The 18,265-nt window shown below is 39.5% G+C and overlaps 1 protein-coding gene across 6 annotated transcripts in view; it reads right to left on the bottom strand.

Annotated features, from left to right (window-relative positions):
- sbm (sobremesa) overlaps positions 1-18,265 on the bottom strand; it is a 79,863-nt gene that overhangs the window by 35,694 nt on the left and 25,904 nt on the right. For 2 of the 6 annotated variants that reach the window (XM_067127840.1, XM_067127843.1), the window contains exon 1: positions 11,835-12,143. The exons of 3 other annotated variants lie outside the window; for them this stretch is intronic. In XM_067127840.1, coding sequence (XP_066983941.1) covers positions 11,835-11,865 — 31 coding nt within the window. In that variant the 5' untranslated portion in view covers positions 11,866-12,143. Of the gene's footprint in view, positions 1-11,834; positions 12,179-18,265 lie in introns of those variants that run through there. One more of the 6 variants, XM_067127841.1, reaches the window with a different exon arrangement.

Genomic DNA, 18,265 nt, shown 5'->3' with positions numbered 1-18,265 from the left:
ACGGATACGTAAATATATTCGTTCATGGATTCGTTTTAATGTATCCGAAGACCGTAAATACCTGCGCACGCGCAAGAGAGCGAAAGCATACACGCTCGCACACACACACACACACACACATGCACACAATCGCGTGTTTCGATACGTCTGAAGAAGTATTTGTATCGACTTTCGCACACTTACACGCTGCGGCTAAAACTTTGGCATAATACATTTCGTCGGGGCGTGACGTCATCGTTATCCGGTTTACGTAGGACAGCGCGTGCATTATTCGTTGTATTTGTCGATACAGTTGTATTTAGGCGACGATACAGCTGTATTACGGGTTTAAATAATGTACAACACGAAGCTTTCCGCTCTACGAATGGCTGACTTCTACTGCAAGTTGTTGAACGAGACGCGAGATTTCCAACGAACTTTTTTAAAACTCAAAATCGGGTTTCTTGACTTTTAAAACAGATAAAACAATTAAAACAACAACTAAAGATTATTCTTGCACCGTCAGGTACAGAGAATATCGATAAATAACTCGAGAATGAGACAGAAATAGAAAACTTCTCAGTCATTTGGATGATTAAACCGAAAACAATGAATTCTTGTTTCTCCAGCGTGAGAGAGTTGCGTTCAATGGCACTTCTAGCGGGCAGAAAACAGTCCAAACCTTTGTTTTTTTTAATTTATATTATAGAATTAGTGTTCTAGGACCGTAAAAAATTATTTGTAATATAAGAGAGGGTCGACGTATCCAATCTCATGCCGAAGATTCGCCCAGGGCACCTTCCTAATACGGGTACAAGACATGTAGGTCTAGGTCCTAGGATCACGCGGCTGGCCGCGCCTCCGAGAAAGACATGACTCGCACGAACGGCTACGACACGAGAAACAAGACATGCAAAACAAAAGACGGCCAGACACAACAGAGACGTCGTTTTTTAACATGTCGTAAGAGGTCAGGACATTCAAAGGACATCTTGCCTGACCCTGAGATGTACCATACGCCTAGAGGGAAGGTTAACGACATGGGGCAAGCGACACAATGCGACATGACAAGCAAGAATTTAAGACATGGGAGACACACGGAAGGAAAGGAGGAAAGGAAAGACAAGCGAGCAAGCGGCCGCGTTCAATATATGGGAGGGGGGGAGGAGGAGGAGGTGGTGGTGGTGGTATATTGCGGTATACAGCTTGAACTCTCGAAACCGGTTCGCGTCGGTTACCACCTGAACGCGCCCCTGCTCCTCCTCCTCCTCCCCCTCCCCCCCCGACAATCGTCGCCGGTGTTGCCAATTCGCGTGCCTCTTTTATACACCAGACACAAAGGCGAAAAAATAAAAAAAAAACACAAAAATCTTTTCCAAATCGAATGATAATTTGGAAGTGGTCCGGTTTCTCGCTTCCAGGGGGGGGTGAAGGGGTGAGGGAGGGGTGGGCCAAACTCGATGGAATTCGGCATAAATATGCAACAGCCGTCAATTCTTTATGGCAGATGTGTCATTCTTCCTCTCAGTGTATGGATTAGCTTGCATTAGTTTTCACTGTATAATTGTATAATACAGGACTTCGTGTAGTTTTTTGCCCGTCTCGGGTTGTCAGTGTGTACATAATATATATTATTACACACACACACACACACACATATATATATATATATATATATATATATATATATATATATATATATATATATATATATATATATAATCACCAATACTCCATTTTACTTAACCCTCTTAAGTAAAATACAAAAGGTTGCCAACCCCAACGGCCTTCCCCCATACATAAAAATAACTTAAAAACATTTCCCAAGTAGAAATAATAAATAAAAAATTAAATAAACCAATTTTAAGTACAAAAGCTTCACTAAGTTTTAAGTTAAATAAAAATATTAATATTTAACCTAAATTATGAACCATTCTTAAGTAAAAAAAAAGCTCCATTAAATTTAAAATTGAATAAAAATGCCAATATTTTACTTCAAACCTCAACAGCGAATGCGGAAGAAGAAGAAAAATTGAGAAGAAAAAAAATGAATGAAAAATTAATTGTCAAAACGTCAACGCGTATCGAACGGAAGTTCTGCATGATTGATACGGTATTGAGGAAAAGGGGGCGGGGCCACAGTCGGAGCATGCGCGGTGCAAGACGTCCTTATGCCCGTACTTTTGTAATACGCAATAGTGTACTGCGCTTACTTGCATACCTCGAAGGGATTCAGTAAAAAAAAAAAAAAAAAGATTTACACTGAATTTCAGTGAAATAAAATATTTTCAATTAATTTTTTTATAAGTATGATTTATTTTTTTTAAGACATTTAAACTAACTAATAGGACATTTAAACTAATTAAATAAGATATTTAAACTACTCTTGTTTTCTCTTGCATATCTCGAAGAGATTCATTTAAATAAAAAAGGATTTACACTGAATTTCAGTGAAATAAAATATTTTCAATTAATTTTGTAAAAGAATTATTTATTTTTGAATTAAGTAAGATATTTAAACTAATTAAATAGGGCATTTCAACTAAGTAAGATATTTGAACAAATTATATAGGATGTTTAAAAACTTGAATAATATTGGTAATTAAATATTTCAAATAAGTAAGAGATTTAAAACTAGTTAAATGGAGCATTTAAACTAATTAAAGAAGACACTTCAACTAAGTAAGACATTTAAAAGAATTAAATAAGACATTTAAACTTAATGTTGATATTTAAATAACGATATTTCTAATAAGTAAGACATTTGAAACTAGTTAAATCTGGCATTTAAAGTAATTAAATAAGACATTTAAGTAAGACATTTAACACTAGTTAAATAGGGCATTTAAATTAAATAAGACATTTCAACCAATTACACACGATAATTAAACTTAATCAATAATGGCATTTAAAGACTAAGCCCCGTTCTTTGGACCGGCGATATGGTCGAAATTCCTGATGAAGCCTTTTGCGTCACTGGACCTTACTGTACGTGACTTGGCTGCGGTCGCCGGAAGACTCTCTCTCTCTCTCTCTCTCTCTCTCTCTCTCTCTCTCTCTCTCTCTCTCTCTCTCTCAGGAAAAGAATGCACCTGCTCTGTAGTTAACAGGTTGAGATACCATATAACTGAGATCTCTCTCTCTCTCTCTCTCTCTCTCTCTCTCTCTCTCTCTCTCTCTCTCTCTCTCTCTCTCTCTCTCTCTCCCGTCTGTAAGTCTTGTCCTGGTGTAATACGATCATGTAAGCGGCTTAACTGTGACCATTACTTAAATGTATATATATATATATATATATATATATATATATATATATATATATATATATATATAGATAGATAGATAGATAGATAAATAGATAGATAGATAAATAGATAGATAGATATACATATGTATATATATATATATATCAATTGAAAAAGCTAATGTATTTATATATTTTCAGATGGTTGGGTCATGTGGGAAGAACGGGAGACAAACTAGCACAAAAAATCATACATTTCAAAATCGCTTGAGGGAATGACGAGAGCAAGACTCAAGAAGCCACTGGGTCTGGTCAATGCCTGGGTGGGTGATCAGCAACGCGAACAAAAAAAAAAAAAAGACGGGAAACGTCTGACCCTCGAATTTGTGACGCCTGAAATATCTGAAGTGGGATAAGATTTAGGAAATAAGAAGGAAAAAGGGAGAGAAAGGAGATTGATAAATGATCATATTTGCAAGATGGCGGACTGGATCGCTGAATTGGGAGAAGGGGGAATTGGGACCTTATCACGCCACTCCAATCTCAAACCCACTCCGCCTGCTCTCTCTAAGGTCCCCCGGGATTCTAAATATAGCTCTCTCTCTCTCTCTCTCTCTCTCTCTCTCTCTCTCTCTCTCCTTCACACAATTTGTCTGGGTTCTTTGAAATCGTTCTCTCTCTCTCTCTCTCTCTCTCTCTCTCTCTCTCTCTCTCTCTCTCTCTCTCTGCCTGCCTATCATCTCTCTCTCTCTCTCTCTCTCTCTCTCTCTCTCTCTCTCTCTCTCTCTCTCTCCTTCTCACACGCTCACTCCAAATAGGATATTCGCAACTTCACTCTCTCTCTCTCTCTCTCTCTGCCTGCCTATCAGCCTGTTTCTCTCTCTCTCTCTCTCAAAATCCTCTGTTATAGTGTATGTTAGAGAGAGAGAGAGAGAGAGAGAGAGAGAGAGAGAGAGAGAGAGAGAGACGCAATAACACACCGTACCATTTTCTGCAAATTCCACGCTGCAAAATTCTCTCAAACCCACAGCAATAACATAAAGAATGATTCTATACATCAATTGCAAAAAAAAAACCCAACTGGATATTTTCACAGTTTTTGCAACTTCTCTTCACCATCCCGGAACTTCTCAAGGTCCCTCTTGGAATTTATTGTTCGATATAACTGATGTATAGAGAATTGGTACGTTTTTTTGCACAAGATAGAGAGATATATGTCGGAATGAATCTGATAGACTTGGTATGGGCGTCTCTCTCTCTCTCTCTCTCTCTCTCTCTCTCTCTCTCTCTCTCTCTCTCCTTCACACAATTTGTCCGGGTTCTTTGAAATCATTCTCCCCTTTCTCTCTCTCTCTCTCTCTCTCTCTCTCTCTCTCTCTGCCTGCCTGCCTATCAGCCTCTCTCTCTCTCTCTCTCTCTCTCTCTCTCTCTCTCTCTCTCTCTCTCTCTCTCTCCAAATTGGATATTCGCAACTTCTCTCTCTCTCTCTCTCTCTCTCTCTCTCTCTCTCTCTCTCTCTCTCTCTCTCTCTCTCTCGTTCTAGAAACATATCTACGCAAGCATAAGGTTAGACATTTTGAAATGCAAATAGCTGATCATATTTAAGCATATACAATTTATATTTATAGATAGATAGATAGGTAGATAGATAGATAGAATGACTGACAGACAGACAGATCTATTTCTGCCATAACTGACAGCACGAGAAAGAAGACTCTGACCCATTAAAAACGAAAAGCTCTTATCAGATTTGCCAATAAACCTTATCTTGGACAAAGTCTCCCGAAAGTCTACGGGATTTGCAACCCAGGTTTCATTACTTAATTCAAGCATATAAAAAAAGAAAGCGTATGATGCTATATGAAGCTTTTAGCCGCGGCCCATGAAACTCAGCCACGGTTCGGTGGTGGCCTTAGCCATGGCCCATGAAACTAAGACACGGTCCGGTGGTGGCTTGTGTTGCTGGTACCTATATCGGTGCCAGAAGTACGATTATGGATAACTTTAAACTTGAATAAAATAAAAACTACTAAGGCTAGAGGGCTGCAATTTGGTACGTTTGATGATTTGAGGGTGGATAATCAACATCCCAATTTGCAGCCCTCTAGCCTCAGTAGTTTTTAAGATCTGAGGGCGGACAGAAAGAAAAAGCGCGGACAGAAAAAGTGCCGACAGAAAAAGTGCCGACAGTAAAAAGTGCCGACAGAAAAAAGTGCCGACAGAAAAAGTGCCGACAGAAAAAGTGCCGACAGTAAAAAGTGCCGACAGAAAAAAGTGCACACAAAAAATACGGACAGAAAAAAGTGCCGACAGAAAAAAGTGCCGACAGAAAAAGTGCAGACAAAAAATACGGACAGAAAAAAGTGCGGACAGAAAAAAGTGTGGACAGAAAAAAGTGCAGACAAAAAAAACGGACAGAAAAAGTGTGGACAGAAAAAGTGCGGACAGAAAAAAGTACGGACGGACAAAGCCAGCACAATACCTTTCCCTTACAGAAAATTAAAAAGCCTATTTTGAAATCACGAAAAAAAAAAAAAAAACTATTGAAAAAACTAGCAACGTTCTCCAGGGGATATATTCCAAGAAACACACACACACAAACACACACACAAAGCAGTAACTCTCAAAGTACAAGGTACAACCCAAACCTATCATTTTCTCCAAATATTCGAAGGACACGGGTTCAATGGGTGGCCAGGTATATATATATATATTGACGGAATTCTTAATAATAGGTATTGCGAGAAGTATGCTTGTGTAAGAGTGTGCTAGTGTGTATATGTGTTTGTGCGTTTGTGAGTGTAAGTGTGAGGGCGAATGGGTTTGGTATTTTGTTAAGTGTGTCATTGGATAAGTATGAATATATATATATATATATATATATATATTATATATATATATATATATATATATATATATATATATATATATATATATATATATATTTATATACAAATATGTGAATATATACATATGTAGGCTATATTATACACAATGAATTTATGTATGAACGAAATGAATGAAAATGGATAATGAAAAATATACATAATTTCAAAACTTGGGCCCATGAATACACACACATACACATATGTATATATCTGTATATATATATAAACTCAAATAATAATAATAATAATAATAATAATAATAATAATAATAATAACAAAGCCACAAGCATTGCTACAACCAACTACAACACGGTCACAAGACCAACATTCCACCACTCGCAAGCACTTGTAAATAAACTCAGGAATGTGATATATGTATATATGTGTGTGTGTGTGTGTGTGTGTGTGTGTGTGTGTGTCCCGAATCTAACGTCTGTGGGGGGTGAAGGGAGTGGGGGGGGCGGAATGCCTTCTGAATTGGTAGCCACTGGTGACGAGCTGTAAACAAGCTTACTTACTGCTCCCCAAAAATGGTGTAAAGGGTTAATGATATTTGCACATTTTTTTTTTTTTTTATTTTTTAAATGAGTCAGTGTTTTCCCATGGTTTGTTTGGGTTTGTTGTTGTTGTGTGTGTATGTGTATGTGTATGGGTGTATGTATATATATATATATATATATTTATATTTATATTTATATATATATATATATATATCTGTATGTATGTATATATATCTGTATGTATGTATGTATGTATGTGTGTGTGTATATCTAGGACACTGGGATAAACTGAAGCCTTAGGGTTAATCTTTAAAGGTTAATCCGTGGAAGGGTTACCAGAAAACGCTGTTTGGTCTTACGTAATGTTGACGAAAATATATATATATATATATATATATATATATATATATATATATATATATATATATATATATATACATATATATATATATATATATAAGGTTAATGACATCTATATGACAAACTTAACTCTCTCTCTCTCTCTCTCTCTCTCTCTCTCTCTCTCTCTCTCTCTCTCTCTCTCTCTCTCAATATTGACGATAAGTGAATAAAATAGGTAATGATTTATTGATACGTGGCAGACAGACAGACAAAGAACTATCGCCAATAGAAACTATCTGGGTCAGAATAGTTCGCTGTTCAAGGCAGTACAGTTAAAAAATCAATGCAAGTTATCAATGCAACATTCTTCTTCTTACAACGGAGAGGCCGGTGGGGGTGGCTAACACTCGGTGTACTAATATAAATAAGGTCTGTTTTGAATAAGAAAAATATAAATAAATATTCAATTTTAATAAAAAAAATATATATATAACAAAATAGTATCTGATACCACTGAAAGGTCCCACATTTCTGCAGAAAGTTGAAAAATTTCAAATGGAAAAAACAGAAGTTAGCAGAGAATTCCAGAGCACGGCGGAATGAAAAACTGAACAAAGACAAGATAAAAGCTTCAGCTTAACGAAAAACCAAGAAAAAACAATCAACTTCCTCAAAAAAACACACAGAGAACAAGTGCACAAGAAGTACAAAAAAAACCCTCTCAGTCACAGAGTAAGATTTCAGACCATTGAAAACAATCATAAAATATTATTGGAACCTACTTGTGCTTTACGAAGACTATAATATCCTTTGCAACTTACAAAGACCATAATGTTCTTAAGGATATGGAACTTTCAAAGATATCATACGTGACAAAGGTCCAATTTCACCTAAGGTCATATCTATAATATATAAATAAGCAATCGCTCTTCTGAACAAGGCCGTCAGGCAGCTAGCAAGGCCTTGTCTCAGTCCGACAGAAGAATAAGAACAAGGACACAGAGAGAGAGAGAGAGAGAGAGAGAGAGAGAGAGAGAACTTGCATTAAATCATCGTGAGGAATTCGATATCGCCTTGAAAGTACCAATTGTAAACTTGTGTATTCCAATTGGGGGTCACTTTGTACAAATGCTAGCACCACTGACGACGGAGAGAGAGAGAGAGAGAGAGAGAGAGAGAGAGAGAGAGAGAGAGAGAGAGAGAGAGAGAAAGGCTTGATAATGTCCTTCGCTTATTGACAAAATTGATGAAATCTACCCATTCCTGGATCAACTCGCATTCCGAGCTTACTTGGACCAAGAGACCAATTTTTGACAAGAATGTACCCCAAGAAGGTATATTTTGCCTATTTTACGAAACCCTCGCCCAATTTGGGCTTTTTCGCACCATTCTATTTATCAATTCGCACAATTTCACTTTTCAAAGCCTGATTTTGACTGATTCCCGCAAAACTAGGTCCTATTTCAATTCATTTTTTACAGGAACCTGATTTTTTCCCAAAAGAATGGGTCTCAGTGGGACCCTAATTTCCATATTTTTCGAAACCCAAGTCCAATTTGGGCTTTTTCACACTAGCCAGTTCAAAAATTCGACCAATTTCGCTTTTCAAAGCCCAATTTTGATTGACTCGCAAAAATAGGTCCACCTTGAACTTTTTCACACCATCCAGTTTAGGAACCCGTCCAATGTTATTGGTCCGAATCTCGCAAAAATGGGTCCGATTTGGGCTTTTTCCGCACCATCAAATTCAGAAATTTGCTCAATTTCACTTCTGAAAGCCCAATTTTAACCAATTTTAACTAATTTTTCACCAAAATCCACTTTCTGGTTGACCCTACCCAACCATAGCCAGTTTCTGGCTACTTGTAGCCAATTCCCCAACCCCACATTAGACCAAACTTCATACCAGTCGGGTCTGGGCATCTTACGAGCTTCGTGGATGATGGGAGGGGGAATGGGGAGTGGGGGGGGGGATTCCCACCGAAAAAAACGGACAAGGAAGCAGGACGAAAGGTAGCAAATCAATGGAACACCAATTCCCTACCATGATAGGTCAGCGCTATTAGCGAGCGCAATCAATATGGATTATTTCTTACCTAAATAAGGTGGAAAGGGGGAAGGAAGGATACGAGAGAGAGAGAGAGAGAGAGAGAGAGAGAGAGAGAGAGAGAGAGAGAGAGAGAGAGAGATTCAATATTGGCCAATTGCGTTGGATTATCAGCGATTTTTTTTTTGGGGGGGAAGGGGAGATTTCAGCATGGGTCATTGTACGCTTTGCAAGAAGAAGAGGAGGAGTTTAGTGATTGCGTGCACGCAAAAATGCGTGCATGAGCCTGCGTATGTATGTGTATGTACTTTGTTATCGTATCTATATGTGTAAACATAACGAAATCTAGACCGATATCTCCATATCGTTTCGATAAGCGAAGGAACGCATTAGACCGATGTCCTAACGGCGTAACTGAACTCTCTTAAACATACGCAAAACGCACAAAATATCAGTAAATACATATTTTAACGTATGTAGAAACACACACACCTCTTATTCATATGTATACGCATGAAGATGTATACATATGTATTAAAAAACTGACGTATTTAAGCTTAAAATAATACTTCAAGTCATTGTTAGTACTATAATAAGGTTTTGTTTCACGATATCGGTCTATTTTTTCATCATGATCGTCATCTCTTCCTCAGTTCATCTCTCTCTCTCGCTCTCTCTCTCTCAGAGTAATCGATCGTGACGTATGGGGTGTTGTGGGGGAGAGGGGAACGGGGGAAGGGGAACGGGGGAGAGGAAATGGGGGAGAAAGATGCGTTCCAACCCCATGATGACGCAAGACCTACATGATCGGGGTGTCCACAAACCGCCAACCTATTTGACGGAAACGGGTTGAAATACCCGTCTAATTACCCGAAAAACGTTAATGACTAACATTAACGAATATATCAATCATTAATGAACAATGCTGCATCGTTATTAACGAGTACAAGAGGGAAATAAGTGCATCATAACGGGAAAAACTCGCGGAGAAAAACGATGAGTCTATGGACACCATTCGCCCGCCTTCAACCGCCACCACCACCTGGCGGCAACGTTTGGAACTGAACATGCATTCAAGAGGGGAGGAAGAGAGGGGACTGAGGATGAGGGGATAGGGGGAGGGGGAGGGAGAGTGGATAGGGGTGGGAGGGGGAGGAAAGGAGGGATGATAAATTCTGACCCTCACAAAGTCATCCATCCACCGGTTGAGTCTTATTTTCGCTCCCAAGACTCACTTCTCGCACCTGTTTTCACTAACCGTAAAAGAAAACGAGTTTATTATTTAAAAAACAGTATTAAAAACACCGATAAATATTAAAAAAACATTAAGTATTAACAAGAAAGCCCTCTAAAAACACGCCATGATACACCCGGGTGGGGGGCGGGGGGGGAGGGAGGGAGCCATTCTCGCATTACGTACGTACGCAGGCGTAGACCATATTTGGCGGGCAAAACATTTAGTCTCAATAAAACTTAGGATTCGTGACCCGTGACCTCGATTCGGTCACGTAGGCGACGAAAGCTTCAGAAGCACGAATGCGAAATAACGCATTATATTAATTAAAAGGTATTTTTTATTATATACATCACGTTTACATTAATTATAGCTGGTTTAATATTAGACACTCAGTCTAGGGGTGGTTGGTGGCGCCGGTTTGGGGTGCCCGAGTTATTTTAAGTTTTTTAAATTTGATTCCTTCAAAAGTATATTTGATTTATAAAATAGGCATAAATAATATCAGTACTGTTGTTATTAATGGCAGTTACTGATATTATTATGAAGGCAAGGTTAAAACACTGATTTAAAATATTAAATTACATAATATTCACTAAATGTTCACAGAGAATTATCGTGATTTTCATTATTATACATAAACGAAAGATAAAAATAACACATTGTCTAAAATCCGAATTATACTGACAATCACCACATAAAAACCACTAAACCACATTGTGCCACATAGGAATTACACCAAATAGAACATAGATTCGTTGCACATGAGGTTTTATAGACAAAAAATAACAATAACATTGCATTGTTTGTTTAAAATTCCCTATAAACTTTCACTTACCACATACAAACCACGAAACCGCATAGTGTCACATGGGCACTGTGCAAAACAGCACATCGACATGGAACCTGGGATATTTTATGACCCGGGTACAAAACGCGTATAGGTCTACGAGTCACATTTCGCGCCTAAAACAAGCGCGAACTCTCGTGCGCTCTCTGGAAGCACGATTACGTCATCGCCGTCCACACTACCACACCCTCCCGCCGCTGAACGGGTAACATGCCCCGGGGGGATCCGACACGGGTAATAGCATCGTTATTCGTTAAGGAATTAATGGGAATTATTTCTTTATAAAAATCCGAGTTGGAAACCGCCTTCGGGTAGGAATCGATGTCGAAAAGTCGATTCGGGTTCACTCATGGTACTACTGCTGCTATATCGGCGCGCTACCAGTCTCTGTGTGTGGGAGGGCGGTTAATTTTTTTTTTTATTTCGGAAAAAATGAACCTGTTGCGTCTCGCCGAAGTCCTTTCGGCCGTTGGGCGTCATCGCAGATACCTGACGGAGCACCGAGACGGGATAAATACGCAAAGCGAGCGTCGGTTTTGTGATAAGAAATAAATTACCGAAAACACAAAAAGGGTTGGTGCACCGAAGACGACTCGCGCGCGCTAAACCGCTCTAAGGCCGACCGGGGAAAAAAATGACGAAAGGTTTTATGTATATATATAAAAATTCCCGTCTGGCGGCGGAGGAGGAGGGAACAAAATGGAAGAACGGAAGAAGAATGGAAGAAGAATTTAGAGTCTTCCTCGCCCTTACCTTGCAAAGAGAAGCCATGTTTATATTGCATTTCTTTAGCAAATCTCTCATGAAATAGGCTCTCTCTCCCGGAGCCTCAAACTCGACACCACCACGGATGGTTCGAGTTGGCCTTAATATGCCACAACTCTTTCCCTCGTTTCTCTGTTTCTCCTTCTCTGTCTCTCCCGGTGGGGTGGTTTTTTTTTTTTTAGTGTTTCCTCTATCTCTCTCTCGCTCTCGCTCTTTCTCTCTCTCTCTCCTCCTTCTCTCACTGCCTCCTCCGGTAACACTGTGAGAGGTGTATCGGGCTGTACAGTTGACAGAACTGGCGACTGGCTTCCACACCGCCCAGACACGGCGACGAACGCACACACACACACTCTCTCTCTCTTTCACACACACACACGCACACACACACACACACACACACACACACGCATTCACCGGCGCTCTGTTACGCACGCGCAAGATCACGTGGTCTGGGTTTCTCTCTCTTTCTCTCTTTCTCTCACTCCTTCCCTAGACCCAGTCTTTCTGTTTCCAATGCTCTCCCTCTCTCTCTCTCTCTCTCTCTCTCTCTCTCTCTCTCTGTCCAAACAAACTCGTGACCGGAGAGATAAAACTCATGAGCCCAAATATCGTTTGAGAGAGCGCCCCCGCACGCGCAAGCGCGCCAAAAAAAAAAAAGCGTACTTAATGACCGAACATTCAACATTCTCATCTCCCGTACGGAAATAGAACACGTACAGTGCATACGGGACCTCGCCTTTAAAATACTCCGTGTGTTTAGCCTAATTCAACGTGTAGCGAGAGAGAGAGAGAGAGAGAGAGAGAGAGAGAGAGAGAGAGAGAGAGAGAGAGAGACTCGGTTAGGCCTAACGTAGACGGAGAAGGAATTACCAAGGAGCCTTTTCCAGGGTCAAGGATAGAGTATTGGCCTATTGATTTTTCGTGGCGGGATTAAGAATGGGGTCTAAAGTAGTGGAGTATTTTTAACTAACTAACTATCTATCTGTCTGTCTGTCTATTTATCTATTTATTAATTTATTTAATTATGTTACGGGTAACCAGGCTGGGTATAAAATTAGACCTATCGTCAGACATACGTACATACATACATACATACACACACACAAGCACCTCAGATAATTACGTCAAACATGCCCTGCATTCTCGTCAGTGCCAACTACCACAACTCTCTCTCTCTCTCTCTCTCTCTCTCTCTCTCTCTCTCTCTCTCTCTCTCCAGAGAGTCACTGGTATGGGCGTCTAATGAACTTTGCTCCAATTTCCTAAGATTCCTCGTGAAGACACTGGCTCCAATCTAAAAAATGACGCTGACATTGGAGCCACCTCCAAGTCCCTGGAGCCAAAGAGATCCTAAGGTGCCTCAGGATAGACTGCTGAAGGAAAAGTCAATTCCTGCGAGGCACTGATCCTAGATAACCTCAGGAGGTATTCCTCAATGGATCAAGTACCCCAGAGGCAAGTCTTCTATGGATTCCTGAGGGTTCCTTTGGGAGAGGAGCCTACATTTTTCAAAGGAGCTTGTAGCCACTGTCTTACCAGAATGGGGTCTCTCCCTAGGCTTAACTGGGGGACCAAGGAAACCAAAATTTGACAGAAGGGCCTTCCTCTACAGGAGCTTTCAGTAGAAGAGCCTCAGGAGGAGTTCCTGAACGGCAAAATGCCTTCGGGACAGCCCTCAGAGGATTCACAAGTGTTCCTTCTGGATAAGAGCCAAATTTTTTCTACAGAGGAGCCCGTACCACTGTTCCTAGGATTACCTAGGGAGCCAAGGACCTAAAATTTGGCAGAATTGTCTTCCTGTACAGGAGCCTTCTGTAAAATCCTGAGGAACACACTGAAATTCCTGTGGGCACTGTCCTACCAGAATATGGTGTCATTTAAGATTACCATGGGAACATAGGACCCCAGATTTGGCAGAAGGGCCTTCTTCTACAGGAGTCTTCTTCAGAATCCTGAGATTTGATAGAAGAACCTTCCTCTACAGGAGCCTTCTTCAGAATCCTGAGATTTGACAGAAGGGCCCTCCTCTACAGGACCTTTCTCTAGAAACCTGAGATTTTGCAGATGGGCCTCCCTCTACAGGAGCCTTTTTCAGAATCCTGAGATTTGAAAGAAGGGCCCTCCTCTACAGAAACCTATTTCAGAATCCTGAGATTTGACAGAAGGGCCTTCCTCTACAGGAGCCTTCATCAGAGTCCTGAGATTTGACAGAAGGATCTTCCTCTACAGGAGCCTTCAGTAGAATCCTGTAGGGACCCTCAGAAACTGAAGAAGATTTCAGAGATTTCAGACTTACCAGAAATATGACATGTTGACAAGTGAGGCACGTTCTATACATCTAATAAATATAGCTCCCATTCCCATACCAAAACACAAACAAAGGCTTCTTTGTTTCTCTGTTTATCCAGCACAAACAAGGACAACAAACTAACAATAAGCGCAAAGAACGTGGATTAACAATGACAAAAGACAAGTGCACAGCAAAAACAAAGCTGCATTTGCGTCGACGAGACATCGGTGTTTTGAGTGGTTGTGCTTTGGAAGAAATTTATTCTAGATTTTTCTAGTCTATTGTCGACGAGAGAGAGAGAGAGAGAGAGAGAGAGAGAGAGAGAGAGAGAGAGGTTCTATTTAGAAAGAATAAATATAAAACTAGAGAGAGAGAGAGAGAGAGAGAGAGAGAGAGAGAGAGAGAGAGAGAGAGAGAGAGAGAGAGAGAGAGAGAGAGAGAGATTTTATAAAATAAATAGAGAGGAATAAATGAAAAATAAAAGAGAGAGAGAGAGAGAGAGAGAGAGAGAGAGAGAGAGAGAGAGAGAGAGAGAGAGAGAGATACAATTTATAAAATAAATTACAAAAAAAAGAGAGAAAGCGAGAGATGCGATTAAAGAGAATGAAAAGTAAAAACGAGAGAGAGAGAGAGAGAGAGAGAGAGAGAGAGAGAGAGAGAGAGAGAGAGAGACCATAATATAACAATACTCTTATAAAAAACATTCTTGGCACCTACTCGAAGTTGCTGAAAAAAACAATGCATGTTGCAATGGCACTTGCATAATTACCAAGAGAAAGAGTGAGAGAGAGATAAAAATTCTCTCTCTCTCTCATTCTTTTTTTTTCTGTCTGTTTCTCTATATCAAATAACATCAGGGCGTCAAGTATTTAGCCACAGCTGGGTGATAATTCTCTCTCTCTCTCTCTAGTTTTTGTTTTTACGATTTATTCTCTCTCTCTCTCTCTCTCTCTCTCTCTCTCTCTCTCTCTCTCTCTCTCTCTCAATTATCCATTTATTCAACGGCTTAATCTTTTCAAGAAGAAGAAGAAGAAGAAGAAGAAGAAGAAGAAGAAGGTGGAAGGGAGGGGAGGGGAGGGGAGGGGGAGGGAGAGGGGAGGGGGCCAGAAGCCCCCAAAACCTAATTAAGTAATCAGAGCAAAGAAAAGTCACATTATATTAAGTCCAATGCTACTGATCAAAGACCAAGGAGAGAGAGAGAGAGAGAGAGAGAGAGAGAGAGAGAGAGAGAGAGAGAGAGAGAGACCCTCTCGACAATGCAGGTGTAGCTTTTAAATTTAGGAGGAATAATAAATATATATCTCAAGGACATGGGCAGTTACGTCGACAGAGAGAGAGAGAGAGAGAGAGAGAGAGAGAGAGAGAGAGAGAGAGAGAGAGAGTTGCACAAATTAAGAGTAAAGAGGTTGGCACTAAACCACACCTCACGAGGTACTGACTTGGCATTCTCTCTCTCTCTCTCTCTCTCTCTCTCTCTCTCTCTCTCTCAGAAAATATACCCCCATTTTTAATCCGTTGGCAACTCATCTGTGACGTCACACTCAGAACAGGAATAGAACGTGTCTGAATGATATCACGTATTCTTATAAACCACGTGGCCCTTTCTCTCTCTCTCTCTCTCTCTCTCTCGCTCTCTCTCTCTCTAAAACCAATCAGCAACCAGAAACAAACCACATATTAACCAATCAGCAACCAGGAACAGTCAGACAACCAATCAGCAGCCAAAGAAGATTTAGATTTAAGCAATGAGCAACCATAAAAATATTCATTTCAACCAATCACTGCTTAGGACAGTTGTATGCCTAACCAATCCACAGCCAGTGGTATCTATTAACCAATCAGCAACCAGCAGCATGTAGTAACCAACCACCAATCAGAAGTGTATATTAACCATTCAGCAACCAAAAAGTCGACCGTGAGGCCCAAGAGAAAAAGGTAAAATGGGTTACTAGAAAATCAGACAATACTTAATTCAACCAATCACTGGTTAGGACAGTCGTTCACTGAACTAATCACCCGACTAGAATGGATGTATAACTAACCAATCAGCAACCGAAAAGGACCAGAAAGTTGTAAAAGGGGCAGAAAAGGCCAAAAATTGCCAAAATTTGCCTAAATAGGTAAAAAATTGCCAGAATAGACCATAAATAAGTTCCAAAAAGGCCTAAAAGGCCCAAAAAAAAGTCAAAATTTGCCTAAACAGGCCAAAAAAAGATCAAATAGTCCAAAAAAAGTTCAAAATGACACAATATTGTCTAATATAAGGTCGAACAGGTAAAAGAAATACCTGAAAGTTTCCAAAAAGGCCAAAAAATGCTTGAAAAGGTCCAGAAAGGCCAAAAACGCTTAAAAAGGTCCAAAAAGGTCAAAAATGCTGAAAAAGTCCAAAAGACCACAAATGCCTAAAAGATCCAAAAAGACCAAAAATCCTGAAAAGGTCCAAAAGGCCAAAAATGCTGAAAAAGGCCAAAAAAATGCTCAAAGGTTCCAAAAGGTCAAATAATACTTTAAAAATGCCTATAAAGGTCCAAAAACTGCCTAAATGCACCCATAAAAATGCCTTCCACCAACATACTGACCAATCAATCAAATGTGTTTCATAACAGAATATCAAAGTTATACTTCAATAAAACTTAACATTGCCTCTCTCTCTCTCTCTCTCTCTCTCTCTCTCTCTCTCTCTCTCTCTCTCTCTCTCTCTCTGGCGAATGTTTACAGTGGCTGCTTGCTTGAGAGCAAAGTGCATTTATAGACTCAAGCCTCAATTTGACCGTGTCTATCTTAGAACCAGTATCTCCCCTAACCCTCTCTCTCTCTCTCTCTCTCTCTCTCTCTCTCTCTCTCTCTCTCTCTCTCTCTCTCTCCGAATCAGAGGCTGCTAAATCTACGGAAACTGCACATACAAAATTCATAAATAATTTTTTTTTATTTATTGCAAAAAATTATATACATCAAGGTTAAGGTCACAAGTAAACATGTAAGATTTGTCTCCCTTAAGGCTTGGTTTCCTCTAGAGTATGGCAACAGGAAGAATCTACAGTCATCACCAAAGTGTTGTCATTAATTATTTTATAAAAATATTATACATATCCGATAAATTATTACCCCGGTTAATAGATATAAAAAATAGAAATCAGAGTAATATCGCTAAAGTTTTGTACCGCTAAATAACATATAAAAATAGTACAAATATTCGCTAAATTATTATATACATATATAACATGGATATTAGCATCAATATTGCTACAGTTTTGCATCGCTAAATAAATCCCAAAATAAAGATAATAAAAAAAGTCATATATTTATCGCCAATTTTTTATACCACCAAAGTAATTAACACAAAATATCACACACACACACATATATATATATATATATATATATATATATATATATATATATATATATATATATATATATATATATATATATGTGTGTGTGTGTGTGTGTGTGTATATATATATATCGCTAAATTTTTTCTCCGCCAAATATTCTGCAATGAAATAATTGCTATGGAAACTCGAATGCAGTAATTACTGTATAATTGTATTTGATAATATATTAAAGGTGTCTGGTCGTTTTGAGAGAGGAGAGAGAGAGAGAGAGAGAGAGAGAGAGAGAGATAAATCATCAAGAATTCGGTGTTAACGTCATGATGACGCAAAGCGTCTACGAAGAATGTTTTACATTCCCCCTCTCTCTCTCTCTCTCTCTCTCTCTCTCTCTCTCTCTCTCTCTCTCTCTCTCTCTCTTCTCGCTAACTTTTTCTCACTCTTCATCCCCGTTTATCTTTCTCTCACATTCATTCTCTATCCCATAACTCTCCCGTTCCATGTGTCTCTCTCTCTCTCTCTCTCTCTCTCTCTCTCTCTCTTTCTAATCTCTCTCTCTCACTCTTTCTCCCTCTCTTCCATATCTCTCACACTCTATCTCTTTATATCTCTCACATTCTCTCTCTTTCTCTCTCGCTCTATCCCATATCTCTCTCACACTCTCTCCATCTCTTTCTCTCACTCTCTCTCTCTCTCTCTCTCTCTCTCTCTCTCTCTCTCTCGTTTCATCCCAATCTCTCTCTCTCTCTCTCACTTCTCATCCCAATCTCTCTCTCTCTCTCTCTCTCTCTCTCTCT

The sequence above is a fragment of the Macrobrachium rosenbergii genome, chromosome 26 (genome assembly GCF_040412425.1).
Source record: "Macrobrachium rosenbergii isolate ZJJX-2024 chromosome 26, ASM4041242v1, whole genome shotgun sequence".
Lineage (NCBI taxonomy): Eukaryota > Metazoa > Arthropoda > Malacostraca > Decapoda > Palaemonidae > Macrobrachium > Macrobrachium rosenbergii.
Note: the sequence above shows the minus strand (reverse complement) of the source record. Positions and strands in the feature narration are given on the sequence as shown.